Source organism: Lucilia cuprina, chromosome 6 (assembly GCF_022045245.1).
Source record: "Lucilia cuprina isolate Lc7/37 chromosome 6, ASM2204524v1, whole genome shotgun sequence".
Taxonomy (NCBI): domain Eukaryota; kingdom Metazoa; phylum Arthropoda; class Insecta; order Diptera; family Calliphoridae; genus Lucilia; species Lucilia cuprina.
In genome coordinates this window covers 63,006,534-63,029,491 of record NC_060954.1, presented here as the reverse complement: position 1 = coordinate 63,029,491, position 22,958 = coordinate 63,006,534, and the positions used below count along the sequence as shown (strand labels likewise).

General features: G+C 31.1%; 1 protein-coding gene across 8 annotated transcripts in view; it reads right to left on the bottom strand.

Moving 5' to 3' along the window:
- Positions 1-483: 483 nt before the first annotated feature.
- LOC111675881 overlaps positions 484-22,958 on the bottom strand; it is a 58,440-nt gene continuing 35,965 nt past the window's right edge. For 5 of the 8 annotated variants that reach the window (XM_046953460.1, XM_046953462.1, XM_046953464.1 and 2 more), the window contains 10 exons: positions 20,876-21,088; positions 20,672-20,801; positions 20,038-20,568; positions 6,074-19,813; positions 4,492-4,714; positions 4,278-4,374; positions 1,486-1,914; positions 1,291-1,428; positions 1,083-1,216; positions 484-1,002 (listed from right to left, as the gene is read on the bottom strand). In XM_046953460.1, coding sequence (XP_046809416.1) covers positions 825-1,002; positions 1,083-1,216; positions 1,291-1,428; positions 1,486-1,914; positions 4,278-4,374; positions 4,492-4,714; positions 6,074-19,813; positions 20,038-20,568; positions 20,672-20,801; positions 20,876-21,088 — 15,813 coding nt within the window. In that variant the 3' untranslated portion in view covers positions 484-824. Of the gene's footprint in view, positions 1,003-1,082; positions 1,217-1,290; positions 1,429-1,485; positions 1,915-4,277; positions 4,375-4,491; positions 4,715-5,492; positions 5,636-6,002; positions 19,814-20,037; positions 20,569-20,671; positions 20,802-20,875; positions 21,089-22,958 lie in introns of those variants that run through there. The other 3 variants (XM_046953463.1, XM_046953461.1, XM_046953467.1) reach the window with 3 other exon arrangements.

Here is a 22,958-nt window from a genome sequence, read left to right as displayed (position 1 = left end):
AATAAAACAAAATTGTTTATTTACTAGCTATACCCAGTGTGCTCTGCTACCCTAAAAGCAATATAAATAAGAAACTTAACGATTTTAATCATTCTAACTACAATGGTTTTCCAGATATACAATTTCATGTTTCGATTTCAATATCATAGAAAACTCAAAAAGTATCAGTTGGAGAATGAAAAGTACCAAAAAATATCACTTAGTACCGGTGTTTCGAAAACTCCCCGTTAGCATATTTAGTGTTTCTTGAATAAAATCAAATTTCCCGTTTTTACCCCTTTTGGTAATATTTTCTTTCCCATTAACGAAATAAAAATTCTGTTCTATAAAGTTGCAACATCGTATTGGGAGCCAGTTATTATGTATTCATATGTATAAGTTAATATATTATTTTGACAATTTTTATTGAAAATAAATATTTTTTTATTTACATACATGATTCCAAATTCGAAATTTTGTGGCTCAGCAATAAGAAAAACAAAATTCTTAAATAAATTTATTTTAATAAATCAAATTTGGTATACATTTTTGGGTTTCATAAAATTGAATAACTTAAAACTAATTAAAAACAGAATAATTAATTATTCTTTCATAACACTTATTCTACTACATAGTATGTTTTACTATTTAAATATGAAACATTCAATACAAATTTTGGTAAATAAGTACAAAAAGAATTTTTAAATCGTTTAATGGCACCTAAATGTGTAATTTGCAAAAAATGAAAATCCACTGAGTTTATTATTTTTTACAACTAAAAACAATTCTCAGAGCTGTAATACTTATAAGTAATGACATGTATGTATATTTATATAAATCAATAATTATTTATTCTTTAAATTTTCAAAGAAAGCAATATTGTTTTTAAGAACTCCTTGACGTACTGGAACTGGACTTATATTTGACGTATTTGCGGGAAGAGATGGATCGTTAGTTGAAGATATTGCCGATGACGTTAAGTCTGAAGAAGTAGCAATTTCAAGACCAACGGAGGACGAATCACTGCAAGAAATTTAAAAAAGAAATTAAATAAATGACGAATGAATTTTCGTTTTTTAATAATGTGATTTAGATTTACATACGTTTCAAGTGATGATAAATCGGAGGTTATGGTTAAATCATCTTCTGGTTTTAACTGTTCTGTTCGCATGATATGATCTAGTGATCTTTTAGGTGAACAAGAACGTTTCTTTCCACCTTGTGATAACGTTCTAGCCTGAAATGATTTGTAAATAGATAAATAGTTAATCATTCGTAAATATTCGTAAACCCATATATTTAGAGGATTACCTTTCGAAGCCAAAGTTTTTCTGGTTGTTTGGTATTTGTTGTCATCAGAAAAGCTTTTGCTAAAGCTTTAACCGATGGCAGTGCCTTTGCAACATCAGCTTCAATAACCGGTTTTTCCGACGGACTAGTCACAACCTGCTAAAATTTTATATTAAAGATTAATCATTATTCTCTGTAAATTTAAAACATTCTTACCGATTCATCTTCTTCCACTGACAACACTTGACTAGGTTCCAGCAATTTGCGTTTTGGTTGTAAAAATTTGAATGCCTGTGGTGTAGCACCACGTGTTGGAGTTATAATATTTCCACCACTTTCCGATCTACTAAAAGCCAAACTACAGGGTCTTTCTTTGGAATTAACATCATCAACTGTGGGTTGTTCTCTATCTGCTACCGCAGATTCCTTTATGGTTGTCTTCGTTTCCTGTTGTGTTTGGAAATCATATATTTTTATCGTATCAGAATCATCACTTGTTGTCGTTGTATTTGTTTCTAATTCAGCTGACAGTAAAGGCATAGAGTCCGTGGAAGATGAGTTGTTTTCCACCACTTGAGCTGGTATGGCTTTATATAAATCAAGTTCAGTTTCTGTTTCTTTAGATGATAGTGTTTTCTTTGCAGGCTATGAACGCCAAAAAATGTTATCAATTTAATGTTCAATTTGATTTTTTAGCAAAAAATATAAAATGAAACAGATTTTTTTTAAACAGAGTTATTATTGTGTCAAGAATTGTAATATAAATTGGTCTGTTCTGTAAGTTTCCCATTCCCTTAATTCTATTGCAAATAAAGCTTAAATATGGTGTAAAATTACTGAAATGCTTAATAGATTTGTTTTCTGTTTAAAACAAAAACATGATATATTTCTTAATGCCTTATTCATAACCTAGTTTTAATCTTAAGTTTTTAAAATTTTATGTGGAAACTTTTTTAATTTTGCATAGTTCTGGACAAATGGTAATACTGTTGGATTCCGATCACAAGAACCCCTAAATTTTAAAATATTTTATAAATCCTAAAATGTTAATAGTGATTATTTCGGTAGAAAATATTTAAAACTTCACATATTTCAATGGTAATTTGTAAATATATTTAATGAAAACATTATGTGTTATGTTTGGTGTTAGTTACATAATGTAATAGAATTAGTAGAAAATTATATATTATTCTAAAACTACGAAACAAATGCTGTTAGTAAAATTTTAGCATATATTTTTTTTGTTAACATTGAGAAAATTTAATACAAACCATATTAATTTAATAAAAAATTAGTAGTTTTGATTTTAAATACATTTGCGTACACACATTAATGTGTATGTATGTACGAGTTATGTATCCGTGTATTTACTTACCTTAAAATTTAATATATTCTCAAATTCAGGTGTGTGTTGTTACCAATCTGTTTATATAATGTTAAATAACTATGTAAAAATTTTACTAAAAACATTTGTTTCTTTGTGAAATTCAAATCTTTATTTCAAATTAACGAGCAAATTAAAAGCATAAACTAGAATAGTTATAAGAATAATTATGTTGTGTTAAATAAAAATTTTAAAATATTAAAAACATGTCGGCGATATATTTATTTAATATTATATTAAAGAAATATGACTTTATTCTTTAAGTGTAAACTAAAGAATGTTAATAATAATTACAACCAACATGTTTCTAATATTTGTTCATAATAACAAAAAGAACTTAGTTCTCTTATTTAAAATTTGATTTTGTTTTGTTTTGCTATTTATAAGAATCGTTAAGTTCAAGAGCATGGCACTAATTTTTAGCTACATTGGCAAATATTTTATGTAATTATTGGATTGTAGTTACTTTTGGATATTTAAATAAAAGTGTGCATTTGACTAGTAACTAAATAAATAGTATGTATGTATATTTAGTAGGTATATCAATTATACTTAATATGTACAACTATTTGAATTAAATAAAATTGTATATTTCAAAAAATATGTACTCGTAATAACACACGTCGATTAATGTTATTGTTTGAAGTCCTTTACAATAAGCGACTATACGATATGATAACTTTGCAAAATTTATGATCATTATCTTGAAGATAAGTCTTAGGGGTCATTTATTTTAAAGTACTTTCATCTTTGTAAGGACTTAAATTAAAGCTATATAATTCATGATTAAAACCATAAATAATTCTATTGTTTATGGCAAATTGGAAATTGTATTACATGAATTGAGATTAAGAAAGTGATAAAATAGTCGGATTTAATTTCCAATGATATTCAACTAAAATAGCAAGGTATTGTCATAGTGTTTCGTTTCATTGGGAAAATTTAAACAACTGTCAACACCGGAGTCCCCAGCAGGCTCTTTGTGCCGATTGTTTTGTTGAGAACTTTGCTGGGGTTTAACTATGGATAGCTTTAGAGTTTTGTCACCATTGAAAAATGGATCCTTTTCGTATAGGGGATTAAGTACGAAATCTTTGGTTGTTGCTGATACAGCCCTAAAACTGTTGCGTTTCAAATCCTTATGTAACAATTGCTTTTCGAATTGAGTCAAAACATTAGCATCTTTGTGATTATTGCGTGACATATTACTAGATCTACTGCTATCAGCACTAAATAAACTTAACATACTAACGGTTCTACGTTTGGAATTAAGTGCAGAACTACTCTTCCATGAGCGCTGGGAATGTAAATCTAAATTATCATCTTCGTCTTCATTGTCGTCGTTACTGAGATTGTTAAAGTGGTTATAATAGGAGGTGGATGTTGAGGGTCTGGTCTGTAAAATGGATGATGTTTTATTATGCTGGTGATAAGTGGGAGCATGTTGATATGGAGGAGGTGGAGAATTAATATTTTTGTTCAAATATTTAAGAGAACTGCTACGACGCACTGGTGTTGATAGAGTCCAATGACAATCGTTAGGAAAATGTTTTGTGTTGGCGTTACGTGATTTATTCTGATATGAATTGATATTATTATTAATATTGTTGTAGTTGTTGTTTACCTCTCGGATATCCTTAGTTTCACGTGCAGAAACATCTCTTGCTGGTGATGTTTGCGGCGTTGTTAAACTGCTATTGATGTAGTAATCTCGACTATACCTTTAAATATTATAATTAAAAATATAATAATGTTCCTTAATTTACTGATTTACTTTTAGATTTTTTCTTTACATTTGTACGAATAAATATTAAATACAGTAAATTAGTAGTAGTTACCTTTTATAATCACTTTCACGAGTCGTGTTTTCATCTTCATCTAGTTTCTGATTATTTAGTAACTCCAAAGTATTAAGATCGTTTGTTGGACTTATATTTGGTAAATCGATGAAGCGTTCTTGGCTACCACTGATACGTCTTTTCAGAGCTTCGGGAGCATATGGATTATTAGGCATTTCGACAGCATTATACCATTTTTTGTATTCACGTTCTGCTATAGAACCTAAAAATACAGAAGACATAAGGAAATGGTTTTGATAATTTTATTTTCCAAAGCACTTTATTACAATAAAGAGCACCTAAAAAATTAATATTATTTCGGAATTTGTAGAGATTTTCTTTTTTTAATTTGTCTTATCTATTGATCCTGTTAATCAATTTACACCTAGACATTTTCATTTTGCATATGTATACACATTTAATATCACAACTAGCATTTTTCAATAAAAATATATAAGCTTGAATATAAAAATATAAAATAAAACACACAATTTACAAACTATATCGAACCACATACATACAAACATATGTAAGAACAAACATAGTTACAAATTCCAAAATTAAAAATAAATTACACATAAAATACACCACACCGAGTTTATGAAAATGGCCATATAGTTTTGAAAATGAGTACCTGGTACAAAATGTCGCAAAATAGCCACATCATCATCTTCTTCATCTCTGTTGGCACCATCATCAACACCGACGTGAATACCGTTATGACCATTATCATCTGTTAGTATTTCTAGGTTTACTTGATCATTTTTAATGAATTGCTGAACACATTGTGAATTAGAGTTAGAAGTTTCTTTATTTTGAACTGCGCTTGTTAGTAGTTCATATGGATGCTTCTGGTTAGTTGTAGTTGTTGTTGGATCATCACTTATCTTAGTGATTGGTTGCTTATGATTGTTAGTCTTATTATTAGGATTAGGATTAGTAGTATTTGCCTTAGAGCTAATTTCTGTGGATGAATTAGTAGGAATAGTAGTAGTAGTAATAATAGTAGTAGTTGGGTTAGTAGTAGAATTGTTTATTATATTAATAGCTAAAATATCCATTTCATCATTTTCATTATCAATATATTCCTCAATAGTGTTTGTTCGACTATCAGCAGATGGTTTCGAATCATGACTTAATTGATCTGAGAAGAGAATATTATTAATGAAATTATATGAAATCTTATCGAGATTGTTTATTTCGAAAATAAACGAATCACTACAGTCTTCATAATCACTGCCGTGATCATGAGAAAGAATAAAGCTTTCACAAACTACTGGATTTTCAGTAACTAGTACCTCAGTATGGACATTATAAGCTTCCTCCATACAATCATCAGTGGAAATTGACAAATCGAGGGTACTTAAAAATCTATGCATGAGTAGGGTTCGACGTCGTCGGTTTTCAAGCGCATTCAAAAGATGTTTATCATGAATGAATTTTTGACATAAGCCAGCCAAAGTGTTTGTAGTACTCGGTGGCGTAGTTTGTGGCAATGATTGTGGACTTACATCTTCAAAACTCGGTGTTGTGTCTACCACTCTACACTGTCGTTGGAGTCTCTTTGTTATATTGTGGTTACCTGGTGGTTGGTTGGTGGCAGATAGAATTGAATCTGCTGCTTTATTATTGGCCTCCTCAACTTTTTCTTCGTTTTCAATTTTTACGACTGTAATTTGTCTAGATATTGTAGGGGAATCATCTAATGAAACTGTAAGTTCAGCTGGTTTATAATGCACATCTGGTGCCTGTGTAGTATTGCTAGCTTCCGATGCTTCTGGTAAGATTGGTGGCACAGGCGATTCGTCAACTACTTTTAATATATCTTTGGTGTTTGGCGCTACTTCAGCTGTTTGTTCATTTGTAGGCGATATAATTTTAGCTGACTTTATTTCAACAGATTCTTCATTAGAATTTAATTTATCACTTGCTTTTGAATGTTCATCTAATGTATTTTCTACACTTTCGGATTGCACGATAGACTCTTCGGATAAAGAAGTTTCCTGTTCAATTTTAGACTGTTCATTCCCAACATTTTCAGTGATTACGAATGAATGCTCTACGACGGAAATGTCATCATTTATTGATTCTGAATTGTTAGAAGAAGTTTTCTTCCCAACAGTTTCAGTGTCTATGACTGAATGTTCTCCTGCTGAATTGTCTTCAATTTTTGATTCTGAAATTGGGAATAAAGCATCATTATTTGCAGAGGTTTTATCCTTAGATTGGTCGTTATTCTGCAGCTGTATATCAGCTGGATCTTCCGTAGAATTATTTTCAGTTTTTACATCCGAATTCGGGGATAATGTCTCATTATTTGCTGAAGATATGTCCTCAATTGTTGGCACTACACACGATTCTAAACCTTGGGATATAAGATTAATATCTGTCGAGTTTGAAATAACTTCTAAGGGTATTTCAGATGGCTCCAAGGCAACATTCTTTTGCTGCATTTCGGAAGGGAGTTCTTTGGCTTTAATATCATCAAGTTCCGAATCTTGACAGGCTGATTTTTCAAAAGGAATCTTTTCACTTATTAAATGTTTACATGTTGATGTATTATTATATGTTTCGGATAGCTTATTAGGTTCAAGGCAAGAACATAAAACTCTAGGAAAACAACCCAGTAAAACATTTTGATCAGAGTTTTCTTGTACTAATTCATCAACAATTTTGCGTTTAGATTTACTTTCAAAACACGCACACAAGGATTTATTATGCGTAGAGTCTGAGTTGTCAAGTATTTCAGATGATTCTTCTTTGAAAACAATTTCATTTTTATTTTCTTCCATACGTGTTTCAGATGTAAGGTCTTTTAGAATTATTTCATCAAGTTTCCTTAAATGTTCATTTAATACATTATCTTCAATTTTGTTTTGCTCTGAAGAAACAGGTAATGATTTGTCAGAATTTTTATCCAACACTTTTTCAGACAATTGTTCTGTTTGTACTGTTTCTAAAGTTAAAACTTTTTGATCTGTAGGAGTATCATAAGACTGAGGCATTTCCGCTGATGGGTTAGTCAAAATTGTTTCATCAAGTACTTCTAATTCTAAATATTTTGTTTTTGGCTCTAAATCACTTTGTTTTAACTGTTCATTAGAATATGGGTATTCAGACGTTGATTCTATAGTGCAACATTCAGCATTTTCCAAATTATCATCGTCCTCTAATATTTGTTCTTTTGAAACTATATCATTACTCTTCTCATGTGGTAATTCAGAAATTTGTTCAGTCAGTGCATTATTCTCAGTTTTGGATTCCTGTTCTATGCAAATTGTATCGTCGATTTCAGTTGAACTATCATTTGAAATATTTGATAAATTATTTTCAGTTTTAATTTGCACGTTGAATTTTGAAGGAACAATCAATTCCTCACTCTTCGTAGAGTCTAAATTAATATCCACTACTATTTTAGATGATTGTTCTGCAGATTTTTTTTCAATTAGTCCTAACTCTAAATCAGAATTTATTTCATTGAGTACTTTCGTTATAGATTCTGAACATGCAGATGGGGTATCACTATTTGTGAGTTCACAAATACAATGCATTTGTATATCAGATATGTGTTCTTGCGAAGGCATTTCATTTTGTTCCGCTTCCTCCTTAGAACATTGATTGTCAGTCTTTAACTGCAAATTGTATTCTGTAGACAATTGTACTTCTGCAACTGTTTTAATTTGTTCGATCTGTGTTTCAGATGATCTTTCTTGGGAAGTTTTTTCGATAAGTATTTTCAAATTTTCGTCTGCTTTATTATTTTTAGTTTTAGATTCGAATTCATAATCTGTACACTCGGATACAGTTTCAGTGTTCAATAAATCTGAATTAGTTTCATTCGAAACTGTTACAGTATTTTCCGTTCGCGTTTCAGAAGTCACCTCTCTAGAAATTTTTTCGTCGATAGCTTTAGAATTGTCACTACGTGTTTCAAATGATTGTTCATCGATTACTTTTAGAGTTGCATTTAATAAATTATATTCAGATTTAGAACACACTATAGACTCCGATACAGCTTCAATATTTGAAGATTCTGAATTAATATTCATCGATATATCAGATGATTTTTCTTCTAATGATTCTTTACACGAAGTTGCAGATTCATTTGTTAAAGAATTTAAGTTACTTTTCAGTACATTAGGATCTGCAGATAACTGTTCTTCTGTAACGGTTCTATCGTGTTCATTCTGCGATTCATAGGATTGCTCTTGAGAAATCGTTTCGATTGGTACTTTTAAATTTCCATTTGCCTCAGAATATTTCCTTTCGGAAATTGTTTCATCAAGGCATTTTAAGTTTTTACTTGATGTTATGGATTCAACACTTAATTCCGTACACACTAGTGCGGCATCACTATTCAGTGAATCTGTGTTACTTTGTAGTGGGATATCAGATGAGTGTTCCTCTAAAACTATTGCACTTGTTAAAGTCTGTATTTCAGTGGTTTGCTCTTTACAAATTATTTCGTCAAAGACTTCCGAAACCGAATTGTTTTGTTGGGTCTTTGTTTCAGAGTATTGTTGTTGAGAACTTGTATCGTCGAGTATATTTGAATTTTTATCTGAAATATTATTTTCAGCTTTTAGTACCACTATGGGTTCTGTACACTCGAGTACTTTTTCCCTTTTTGTAGAATCTGAATTATTCTCCAATGCTATATCTGATGGGGTTTCTTCCAAAGATATTATATTTGGCCTAATAAGTGTTTCCTGGCACTGCTCTGTTAAAATCATTTCGTTGAGTGGTTTTGCATTTTCATTTGATACCTTTTCATCAGAATTAGATCTTATGTTATATTCTGCAAGTTCATTATTTGTAGAATCTAAATCATTTTCTGTCTTAGAAGAGATTGATTCATTCAATGCTTTTTCGTCTGAGAAAGGAAGTTCATAGTTTGGTAAATCAACATGACTTCCCTGTAACATATCACATAATCTATCCTCCGTAGATGTCGAGCATTGTTCCGTTTGTGTTTTAGGGATCTGTTCTTCAGAAATAGTTTCGTTGAGTATTATTAAATTTTCAGTTGATACGATGTCTTCAGTCTTAGATTCAATATTGGATTCTGTAGATAATTGTTCATTCAAAATTGTTTCAGTTTCCTCGATCAGTATTTCAGAAGATTGTTCTTGAGAATTTGTTTTGTTGAGTTCTTTTAAGTTTTCATCATCAGTTTTAGATTGTACATTTATATCTTCATTTAATATATTGTATTCAATCTTAGATTGAATATTGGATTCTGTAGATAAGGGTTCAATCAAAAGTGTTTTAGTTTCCTCGGCCAGTGTTTCAGAGGATTGTTCATGAGAAATTGTTTCGTTGAGTTCTCTTAACTTTTCGTGATCAGTTTTAGATAGTATTTTTATATCTTCATTTGATATGTTGTCTTCAGTCTTAGATTGAATATTGGATTCTGTAGATAATTGTTCATTCAAAATTGTTTCAGTTTCCTCGATAAGAGTTTCAAAGGATTGTTCTTGAGAAATCGTTTCGTTGAGTTCTTTTAAGTTTTTATCATCAGTTTTAGATTGTATATTGGATTCTGTAGATAATGGTTCATTCAAAATTGTTTCAGTTTCCTCGATCAGTGTTTCAGAGGATTGTTCTTGAGAAATTGTTTCGTTGAGTTCTTTTAAGTTTTCATCATCAGTTTTAGATTGTACATTTATATCTTCATTTAATATATTGTATTCAGTCTTAGATTGAATATTGGATTCTGTAGATAAGGATTCAATCAAAAGTGTTTTAGTTTCCTCGGCCAGTGTTTCAGAGGATTGTTCATGAGAAATTGTTTCGTTGAGTTCTCTTAACTTTTCGTGATCAGTTTTAGATAGTATTTTTATATCATCATTTGATATGTTGTCTTCAGTCTTAGATTGAATATTGGATTCTGTAGATAATTGTTCATTCAAAATTGTTTCAGTTTCCTCGATCAGTGTTTCAGAAGATTGTTCATGTAAAATTGTTTTAGTTTCATCGGCCAGTGTTTCATAGGATTGTTCATGATTTTCGTGATCAGTTTTAGATTGTATTTTTATATCTTCATTTGATATGTTGTCTTCAGTCTTAGATTGAATATTGGATTCTGTAGATAATTGTTCATTCAAAATTGTTTCAGTTTCCTCGATAAGTGTTTCAAAGGATTGTTCTTGAGAAATCGTTTCGTTGAGTTCTTTTAAGTTTTCATCATCAGTTTTAGATTGTATATTGGATTCTGTAGATAATGGTTCATTCAAAATTGTTTCAGTTTCCTCGATCAGTGTTTCAGAGGATTGTTCTTGAGAAATTGTTTCGTTGAGTTCTTTTAAGTTTTCATCATCAGTTTTAGATTGTACATTTATATCTTCATTTAATATATTGTATTCAGTCTTAGATTGAATATTGGATTCTGTAGATAATTGTTCATTCGAAATTGTTTCAGTTTCCTCGGTCGGTGTTTCAGAGCATTGTCCTTGAGAAATTGTTTCGTTGAGTTCTTTTAAGTTTTCCTCATCAGTTTTAGATTGTACATTTATATCTTCATTCAATATGTTTTCTTCAGTCTTAGATTGAATATTGGATTCTGTAGACAATTTTTCATTCGAAATCGTTTCAGTTTCCTCGGTCAGTGTTTTAGAGGATTGTTCTTGAGAAATTGTTAGGTTGAGTTCTTTTAAGTTTTCGTCATCAGTTTTAGATTGTACATTTATATCTTTATTTAATATGTTGTCTTCAGTATTAGATTGAATATTGGATTCTGTAGATAATTGTTCATTCGAAATTGTTTCAGTTTCCTCTATCAGTGTTTCAGAGCATTGTCCTTGAGAAATGGTTTCGTTGAGTTCCTTTAAGTTTTCGTCATCAGTTTTAGATTGTACATTTATATCTTCATTTAATATGTTGTCTTCAGTATTAGATTGAATATTGGATTCTGTAGATAAGGGTTCAATCAAAATTGTTTTAGTTTCCTCGGTCAGTGTTTCAGAGGATTGTTCATGAGAAATTGTTTCGTTGAGTTCTCTTAACTTTTCGTGATCAGTTTTAGATTGTATTTTTATATCATCAGTTGATATGTTGTCTTCAGTCTTAGATTGAATATTGGATTCTGTAGATAATTGTTTATTCAAAATTGTTTCAGTTTCCTCGATCAGTATTTCAGAAGATTGTTCTTGAGAAATTGTTTCGTTGAGTTCTTTTAAGTTTTCATCATCAGTTTTAGATTGTACATTTATATCTTCATTTAATATATTGTATTCAGTCTTAGATTGAATATTGGATTCTGTAGATAATTGTTCATTCGAAATTGTTTCAGTTTCCTCGGTCAGTGTTTCAGAGCATTGTTTAGAAATTGTTTCGTTAAGTTCCTTTAAGTTTTCGTCATCAGTTTTAGATTGTACATTTATATCTTCATTTAATGAGTTGTCTTCAGTCTTAGATTGAATATTGGATTCTGTAGATAATTGTTTATTCAAAATTGTTTCAGTTTTCTCGATCATCGTTACAGAGGATTGTTCATAAGAAATCGTTTCGTTGAGTTCTCTTAAGTTTTCGTCATCGGTTTTATATTGTAGTTGTACATCTTTATTTGATATGTTGTCTTCAGTCTTAGACTGAATATTGGATTCTGTAGATAAGGGTTCAATCAAAATTGTTTTAGTTTCCTCGGCCAGTGTTTCAGATGATTGTTCATGAGAAATTGTTTCGTTGAGTTCTCTTAACTTTTCGTGATCAGTTTTAGATTGTATTTTTATATCTTCATTTGATATGTTGTCTTCAGTCTTAGATTGAATATTTGATTCTGTAGATAATTGTTCATTCAAAATTGTTTCAGTTTCCTCGATCAGTATTTCAGAAGATTGTTCTTGAGAAATTGTTTCGTTGAGTTCTTTTAAGTTTTCATCATCAGTTTTAGATTGTACATTTATATCTTCATTTAATATATTGTATTCAGTCTTAGATTGAATATTGGATTCTGTAGATAATTGTTCATTCGAAATCGTTTCAGTTTCCTCGGCCAGTGTTTCAGAGCATTGTTCTTGAGAAATTGTTTCGTTGAGTACCTTTAAGTTTTCGTCATCAGTTTTAGATTGTACATTTATATCTTCACTTAATATGTTTTCTTCAGTCTTAGATTGAATATTGGATTCTGTAGATAATTGTTCATTCGAAATTGTTTCAGTTTCCTCGGTCAGTGTTTGAGAGCATTGTCCTTGAGAAATTGTTTCGTTGAGTTCCTTTAAGTTTTCGTCATCAGTTTTAGATTGGATACTGATATCTTCAGGTAAGTTTTCTTTGGAAGATAATTGTTCTTGAGAAACCGTTTCGTCAAGATCTTTTAAATTTTCATTTGATGCGTTGTTTTCAGATTTAGAATCGACGATGAGTTCTGAACACATGGGTACTATAACGGGTGCTTTTTCTCCCATTTGTTCAGTCAGTGTTTCAAGGGACTGTTCTGTTAAGACAGCAATTGCGTTAAGCTGTTTAACATTTTCATTTGTTATGTTATTATCAGGTTTAGATTCTAAATTGATTTCTGTAACCTCGGATGCAGCTTCATTGTTCTTAGAATCTAAGTTATTTTCCAGTGAAATATCAATTGTTATATTTGCGCAAGCTTCAGAAAACCGCTCCTCAGAAATGATTTCTTCTGAATTTTCATTTAATGAAGATTTAATATTCGGTAAATCTGAATTACTTTTAAGTGGGATATCAGATGATTGTTCCTCTGAAGATAATGCAATTGGTGTTGTCTGTGTTTGGTGGTTCTGCTCTTCGAAAATTATTTTGTTAAATGCTTTTACTTCTGTTACTTCATTAACCATACAATCTAAATTACTTTCCAGTGCAATATTAGTTATTGTCTGTGATTCAGAAATTACGTTTGTTGATTGTTCCTCTGAAGATAAAGCATTGGGTTCAGATTGTAGGCTCTGGTCTTTGGAAATTGTTTCGTCAAATGCTTTTACATTTTTATTTGGTAGGAAATCTTCAGTTTTAGATTGAAAATTGGATTCTGTAGATAATTGTACTTTTAAAGCTGTTTCATTCGGATCGGCCTGCATTTCAGAAGATTGTTCTTCGTTGGTTACTTTTGAATCTTCGAATGATACATTAATTGCAGTTTTGGGTTCGACTACGGATACAACTTTAAAAATTTCGCTTGATAAATTTTCTGTTTTCGATTCGATGAGTTCCGAACACATGGGCACTGCATCATTCTTTATATCATCTGAATTACATATCAGAATGGAAGATTTTTCTTCCATTTGTTCTGTAGGTCTATTAAAGGGATCCTCTGTTAAAATTATTTCGTTATTTGATATGTTTTCATCAGATTTATATTCTACTTTTATTTCTGTAACCTCAGATGCATCTTTATTGTTTGTAGAATCTGTGTTATTTTCCAGTGGAATATCAGTTGTTGTATTTGCAGAGGCTTCTTCAGAAACGATTTCTTCATGGAATTTTGAATTTTCATTTGATGGAGTAAAACTGCGTAAATCTGAGGTACTGTTATCAAACAATGATTCCTCTGGAGATTTTACAGTTGGTTCAGTCTGTGTATTGTGGCTCTGCTCTTTGGAAATTATTTCATTTAGTGATTTTACATTTTCATTTAAAATGACATCTTCAGTTTTGGATTGTAAATTGGAATCAGAACATAAATGTTCATCCAAAACTGATTCATTTCGTTTGGTCTCTGTGTCTGGCGTTTGTTCTTGAGAAATTGGTTCTTCAAGTATATTTAAATTATTATTTGATAAATTTTCTTCAGTTTGGTGTTCATTTAAATGTTCATCACCAGTTTCAAATTGTAGGTTGGCTTTTTCTTCAATCAGTGTTGCAGAGGACTGCTGTATAAAATTTATTTCGCTGTATGGTTTTAAACTTTCATTTGAAATGCAATCATCAATATTTGATTCTACTTTGATTTCTGTAACCTCGGATGTAACTTCATTGTTTAGAGAATCAGAATTACTTTCCAGACGAATATCAGTTGTTGTATTTTCCTTCGCCTTCGAAGGCTGTTCTTCAGAAATGATTTCCTCATGTATTTCATTTGATATATCATTTAAAGTATTGCATTTAATTTTGGATTCCGTACATGAAGATTCAGCTTCAACAATCGAAGATTCTGAAATGCTTTTCAAAAGTATTTCACACGACTGTTCCTCTAACGATGTTATATTTCCTTCAATCTGTTTGTTAGGGGACAGATCTTTATGTGTTTCGACGTGTGCTTTTGAATTTTCTTGAGAAATTGTTTCAGATTTGGACTCTGCGCTTTCGGTTTTATTCGAAAAATCACATTTATTATCTAATACTGAATCAGATAGTTTTTCCTCCGAGGGTATATTTTGATCAGACTGTGTTTCAGTGGACTGCTCCATTAAAACTATATCATATGTTTTAAAATTTTCATTCGATATATCATCTTTAGTATTGGATTCTACTGGGTCTGGTTCATAACAAGATATTTCGTCAGATATATTTGAATTTGTTTTGGATTGCATATTCGATTCTGTAGATAATTGTTCTTCCAAAACTGTTTCATTGTGATCGATCTTTGTTTCAGAGGATTGTTCTTGAGAAATTGTAGAATTATCAATTTCTTTTAAATTGTTGTCGTTCGTTTCGGATTGCGGATTTTCATTTGAAATATTATAATCAGCTTTCGATTCGACGATGTGTTGTGAACACGAGGCTTTAATTATTATTGAATCTAAATTACTCGCCACAGCTATATCGGATGATTTTTCTACCATTTGTTCAGTTCGTTTTTCGAGGCACTGCTCTTTAGAAATTATTTCGTTAAGTGGTTTTGGATTTACATTTGATATGTTATCATCAGTTTCAGATTCTACATTAATTTTTGAATTTTCAGGAGAATTTAAATTACTTTTTACTGGTATATTTTCTTCAGTGTGTAATTCCGAAGAGTTCACTTTAGAAATTGTTTCGTCAAATGCATTTAAATTTATGTTTGATATATTTTCCACAGTATCGGAAACAACCTCACTGTTTGGTAAATCTATATTGCTTTTCTGTGCAATATATAATGGGTGTTCCTCCACAAATATTATATTTTGTTCGGTTAGAGTTTCAAAACAATTTTCGTTAGAAATAGTTTCGACGAAACCTTTAAAATTTTCATTTTTTACATTATCATCAATTTTGGTTTTTAGATTAGATTCTGATAATTTTTCATCCGATATTCTTTCATTTTGTTCAGTATATGTTTCAGGGGATTGTTCTTGAGATATTGTTTTGTTTGATACATTTGAATTTTCGTTTGAAATGTTTTTAGCACTTTCAGACATATCGTTCGGTGAATCTGAATTCCTTTCCAGTGGTATATCTGATGGTTTTTTCTCCAAAGATGTTAAATTTGTTTCAGTCTGTGCTTCAGAGAAATTCACCTTTAAATCTATCTCATTAAGGGGAATTGAATTTTTATTTGATATGTTATCATAAGTCTCATTGATTTCTGTAACCTCGGAGCTGGCTTCATGGCTGGAGGAGTCTAAATTACTTTCATTTGTTATCTTTTCTTCCATCTGTGCCTTTTCATCAAATCCTTTTAAGTTATCTGTACACGTGGATGGATCTTTAATGTTCGGTGCATCCGATTTACTTTCCAGTGGAATATCTGATGATTGTAGTACTGTTGAATTTTTATTTGTCGCGCTATCACCAATTTTAGTTTTCGGATTGGATTCTGTATATAATAGTTTTTGAGAATTTCTTTCGTCTGGTGCTTCTGATTTTTCGTTGAATTGATTTTTTAATTCAGTGTACTCAGATTTTTCAGATGATATTTCCTCTGAAGATAGTACATTATGTTCGCTGTGTATTTCAGAAGATTTTTTATTAAAATTTTCATTTGATATACTATCATTAGCTTCAGATTCCTCTTTAAGTTCTGTAACCTCTAAATTACTTTCAGTTGTAATATTTTTTTCTGTCTGTGCCTCAGAAGACTTTTCCCTTGATGTTCTTTCTTCAAGTTCTTTTGACTTTTCAGTTAATATATCATTTTCTGCTTCGCATTCGACTTTGAATTCTGTACACGCAGATGGAACTTTACCGTATGAATCTGAAATACTTTTGAGTGAGATATCATTTGATCTTTCCCCCGAAAAAATTGTATTTTCTTCATTCTGTGTTTCAAAAGTTTCTATAACCTCAGATCCGGTTTCATGGTTCGAAGGATTTAAAGAACATTCAGTTGTTATCTTTTCTTCTGTCTGTTTCTCGCTAAAAATATGTTCCTCAAGGCTTTTGGAGTTTTGCATTAGTATATCATCTTCTGTATTTGGTTCGACTTTGACCTCTGTACACGCTGATGGAACTTCAGTGCTACTTTCCCGTGGCATATCTAAGGATTGTTCCTTCGCATTAGTTAAATTTAATTCTGTCAGACTTTCAAAGCACTGCTCCTCACAAATTGTTATATCGAGTTCTGTTGAATTTTTGTTTGTTACACTATCATCAATTTCAGTTTTCAAATTAGATTTTCTAGTTAATTGCTCTTGAGAATTTTTGTCTTTTGTATTTTTGTTTGAAATATCATCTTCAATATTAAACTGAATTTTTAATTCTGTGCACTCAGATTGAGTTGTAATGTTCGAAGAATCTAAACTTCTGTTTTCAGCAATATCACAAGATTTTCCCTCCGAAGATATTACATTTTCTTCATTTTGTGATTCAGAGGACTGCTTATTTGCATCCAACTCGTTTAATATGTTTTCAGTTTCTTTTGATGTATTATCATCATTTTTTGTTTCTACTTTGATTTCTGTAACCTGATTGTTCGAAGAATCTAAATTAGTTTCAATTGTTATTTTTTCTTCTATCTGTGCCTCAGCAATCTCTGTACAAATTGTTTCGTCAAGTCCTTTTGAGTTTTCACTTAATATATCGCATTCTGTATTGGATGCGACCGCTGTACACGCAGACGGATCTTCACCCTTCGATGAATTTGATTTACTTTCCAGTGTCATATCTGCAGAGTGTTCATCTGAATATTTCTCAGTGTAGAACTGACTTTTTAATTCTGTACACTCAGATTGAGTTGCAAGGTTCGAAGAATCTAAACTACTGCTTTCAGCAAAATTACAAGATTTTCCATCCGAAGATATTACATTTTCTTCATTTTGTGATTCAGAGGACTGCTTATTTGTATCCAACTCTTTTAAAAGATTTGCAGTTTCCTTTGATGTATTATCATCAGTTTTTGTTTCTACTTTAATTTCTATAATCTCGTTGTTCGAAGAATCTAAATTACTTTCAGTTGTTGATTTATTTTCTTCTGTCTGTGCCTCAGCTATCTCTGTACAAATTGTTTCGTCAAGTCCTTTTGAGTTTTCACTTAATATATCGCATTCTGTATTGGATGGGACAGCTGTATACGCGGATGGATCTTCACACATCGGTGAATCTGATTTACTTTCCAGTGTCATATCTGATGATTGTTCATGTGAATATGATAAATTATCTTCGGTGTTAAACTGATTTTTTAATTCTGTGCACTCAGATTCAGCAGTACTGTTCGAAGAATCCAAATTACTTTTTGCTGCAATATCACATATTTTTTCCTCCGAAAATATTACATTTTGGTCACTCAATATTTCAGAGGCCTGCTTATTTAGATCTATCTCGTTAAGAGGGTTTGCAGTTTCTTTCGATATATAATTATCAGTTTCTGATTCCTCTTTGATTTCTGTAACGTCGGATCCAGTTTCATTGTTCGGAGAATCTAAATTAATTTCAGTTGGTATCTTTTCTTTATATTGTGTCTCAAATGGCTTCTCTGTAGAAATTTTTTCATCAAGTCCTTTTGAGTTATCCATTAATATATCATGTTTAGATGATTGTTCCTCCAAAACCGTTTCATTACTTTCGGATTGTTCTTGAGAAATTAATTCGACGAGTACTATTGAATTGATTGATATATTATTTTCAGTTTTGGGTTCTACGCTGGTTTCTGTACCCGAATTTAGAGATTCAGTATTAGAAGATCTTAAAATATACTCTGATGGGTTATTTGATGATTGTTCTTCCGAAATTTTAACATTTTGTTCAGTTTGTCTTATAGAAGACAGTTCATTGAATGCGGTATCTTCAAGTGTTTTAACATTTTCTATACAGGTTGATATAGTTTCACTTTTTGTAGAATCTATGTTACTTTCAATTGGTGCCCCAGACAATTGTTCTTCTAAAATAGTTTGATTTTGTTCAGGACGCGTTTCAGAAAATTGCTCAAGTTTTTTTGCATCATCTTTTGAAATATGATAATCAATTGTGAATTCCTCTTTGATATCTGTATTTTCGGCTGTAGTTTCACCGTTTGGAAAATTTGATTCTTGTTTGTTAATTACTTCAGATTCTAGTGATTTAGACTGTTCTTCCGAAGAGTTTATATTTTGTTCAGTCTCTATTTCAGGAGTTTCTTCTTTAAAATTCGTTTTGACAAATTCTTTTGAATTCGTATCCGATATCTCATCAATCGGAATCTCATCAATTGGAATGTCCTCAGTTTTGTTTTCAAAATTCGGTGTTCTTTTATCGAGTTCTTTGGAATATTCACTTGGTGTATCTTCTTCAGTTTTAGAGTTTTCAGAGTCTTGCAGTTGTATTTCAGATGATTCTTGTTTCCTAATTACAGTTGATTGCAAACACTCACTTCGATTATCATAATTAGTGTTCATTTCAGCATTGTCATTGTCAATAGATTTTAAATCCGATGATATTTCGTGTTTATTAGAATTAGAAATATCTGTTTCATTTCTTCTTTCCGACTTATCAGATAAGATGATTTCTTCAGTACGGGAACTATCGAAAATTAATGTTGTGCTCGTGGTTGAAGAATGTGAAATGTTTTCGTTGGTCAATTTGTCGGCTGAGGATTCTTCAGTTTCAGGTTTATATGTAGAGAAAATCCTAGATTCTGTGTTTTCCTGTGGTGAAATTGATGAAAATAATTCAGGTGAATTTACGATCGTTTCATTTTCACTGAGTTCAACTTCATCTAAAGTTGTTATATCTTTACAGTCAATAACATTATCTGTTTCTTCTGGAATAACGTCCAAATTACGAGGAGTTAATTCTAATGAGCGTGCTTTAATTTCTGCTAAGGCCAATTCCTTTAAATCAGTAAAAACATTAAAGTCTGAAACAGTTAATGTTGCTGGCTGATCAAGTGACGGAACAGCCAGCATGGGACCTAAAGCCATAGCAGCTAAAATTTCAACAACTGAAGGTGTATCTGGGATAGGTTCTATGATTTCTATGGCACTAAAACCAATACACCCATCAGACTCAGAAGTATCATCGCTGGCTAAAAAAATATAAACGATACAAGTCGAACACATTGTCATTCCCAATTCTCATGCATAGATTAGTAAGGAGGGTACTCTTTTAAGATATTTTACCTTTACAATGTTTAGTTATGGAGTTTTTCACTAGCATAATCTTACATGAGCAAATTTACAGCTAATGGATATACGAAATTTTAAGGAAATCTACTTAAACAAACGTTCATAAACAAACAAAAGCACTTACCCGCTAATGAGTTGCTGTTCTGGTCTTCGAGTACAACTGAACATAAGGCGCCTCTAAGGTTATGGCCGTTCTGCTCAAGTGTAATTTCTTGTTGAGTTACATTATCATTTATGGCTTCAGTTTTAATTGGAGCATCGATAACATGTTCGTTACATACATCCAATATATCCTGATTGCTTTGCAAGGTATTGGATATCATACTGCTGCGTTCAATAAGTTCATCCAAGACCATTTTACTGTTCTGACCGCCTATTAAATGTTTGTTAGCCAGACGATCGTTGATTGGTTCTAATTTTGATCGCAAACTATCCAGTGAATCATCAGTATCCGATCCAAGTTCGGACAAGTCACTAACTTCATCAGCAGTTTTATCACCGATTTGGGCACGTACATCTTCTTTCGGGTCCGGCACTAACATGCCAACACTATTTGTAGTAACAGTGCTGCCTAAGCCCGATTTCTTCTTTTTAAACAACCAATTTGTCTCCCAAGTACCATCGCCAATGGCACTAGACGTTACTGACATGTAATCTTAAAAATTATAAAATAAGTTTTTATTGTGTTAAGGTTTCTTCAATTTTATATATACATATTATAATGATGTATGTAGAAACAATAATCTGTTTATTCTTACCTTCTTCCTCCGATTCAGTAGCTATTGCGTTTAAATCGGGTAAAGGTATCAAGTGAGAAGCTAAATAATCACTCATTACCGAGTCCCGATCTGAGTTTCGAATCATTTCTGAAGATTTGTCATCATTGTTCTAAATAAAAAATAAATTTATTGCATTTTTAATAAAAAATGTCAAGTTAAAATGTATTAGCAATCAAATCTTACGTTGAGTATTTGTTCCGCTTCTGGATAACTGCAATCACTTTGAGGCTCAACAGAACTTCCAGACGTGGTCGATAATTTTTCAATGTTAAAGTTTTGATCTGATTCTGCAAGCCTAATATTATCATTGACATCTTCATCCTCTCCATCTCCGCCACCACCACCGGTATCAGTTTCAGTAATCTCATGATTATTATTTAATTGTTTATCGACAATCTGAAAAAATAAAAAAAAATGTTTTAGAGTCTGGATTCTTACTTTATAAATATCAAAAAACTTTATGTTACATTTTCATTTACTTCCATAATGATTTTTTGGGTAAATCGTTTATTATTTTCATTAATAGCAAATGTTAATCCTTTGCTAAGATTGAAAAAAAAATTAAATATTTTTATCCAATTAGTTAAGTTGTATTTCAGTCTGAATAGAATTCAAATTGCACGTCTTTACACTTAGAAAGTTGAAAAGCAACTAAAAAATATATTCTTAGAAAATTCATTACAATTTAGGAACACTAGTCCGGAAGGAAACACCTCAAGTGCTCAATGAATATATAACCGAACGTTTTTCTTTTCGAATGATGATAACTAATTATGTAAAAAAGGAAAGAAACAACAACGAACAACGCTTAAATACAAACGTCGACAGTAGGCGCCAAATGTGCATATTTTTTATGTAAATCGTTTTTTTCCATGTTTTTTTCTTTTGCCATGCACTTTGTCTTTGGTTTTATTGGAAACTACATCAAAAGATAGTAAAAACAGCCACAGCAATAACATCAAAAAATTGATTTATCTAAATCAACAAGTAGTTCTTTTTAAGTGTCATACCCTAAATGTCACCTTAGGGTGTACGTGTGACAAATTACGACTTTTTGTGTACTTTTTATGCTTGAGAGAATTGCTAAGGTTATAGTTGAAATTAGATATAGGAAATTCAGTATTATAGTACTTTTTTATATCGCAAAATATCGCGGTACCCCCACGCATCTTTTTCTAACTTATAACTTTTTTATAAGTAGTCTATAGTCTAGTCTATAGTCTAGTCTAGTCTATAGTCTAGTCTATAGTTTAGTCTATAGTCTAGTCTATAGTTTAGTCTATAGTCTAGTCTATAATCTAGTCTATAGTCTAGTCTATAGTCTAGTCTAGTCTAGTCTATAGTTTAGTCTATAGTCTAGTCTATAGTCTAGTCTATAGTATAGTCTATAGTCTTGTCTAGTCTATAGTTTAGTCTATAGTCTAGTCTATAGTATAGTCTATAGTCTAGTCTATAGTCTAGTCTATAGTCTAGTCTATAGTCTAGTCTATAGTCTAGTCTATAGTCTAGTCTATAGTCTAGTCTATAGTCTAGTCTATAGTCTAGTCTATAGTCTCGTCTATAGTCTAGTCTATAGTTTAGTCTATAGTCTAGTCTATAGTCTAGTCTATAGTCTAGTATATAGTCTAGTCTATAATCTGGTCTATAGTCTAGTCTATAGTCTAGTCTACAGTCTAGTCTATCGTCTAGTCTATAGTCTAGCCTATAGTCTAGTCTATAGTCTAGTCTATAGTCTAGTCTATAGTTTAGTCTATAGTCTAGTCTATAGTATAGTCTATAGTCTAGTCTATAGTCTAGTCTATAGTCTAGTCTATAGTCTAGTCTATAGTCTAGTCTATAGTCTAGTCTATAGTCTAGTCTATAGTCTAGTCTATAGTCTAGTCTATAGTCTAGTCTATAGTCTAGTCTATAGTCTAGTCTATAGTCTAGTCTATAGTCTAGTCTAGTCTATAGTCTAGTCTATAGTCTCGTCTATAGTCTAGTCTATAGTATAGTCTATAGTCTAGTCTATAGTCTAGTCTATAGTCTAGTCTATAGTCTAGTCTATAGTCTAGTCTATAGTCTAGTCTATAGTCTAGTCTATAGTCTAGTCTATAGTCTAGTCTATAGTCTAGTCTATAGTTTAGTCTATAGTCTAGTCTATAGTATAGTCTATAGTCTAGTCTATAGTCTAGTCTATAGTCTAGTCTATAGTCTAGTCTATAGTTTAGTCTATAGTATAGTCTATAGTCTAGTCTATAGTCTAGTCTATAGTCTAGTCTATAGT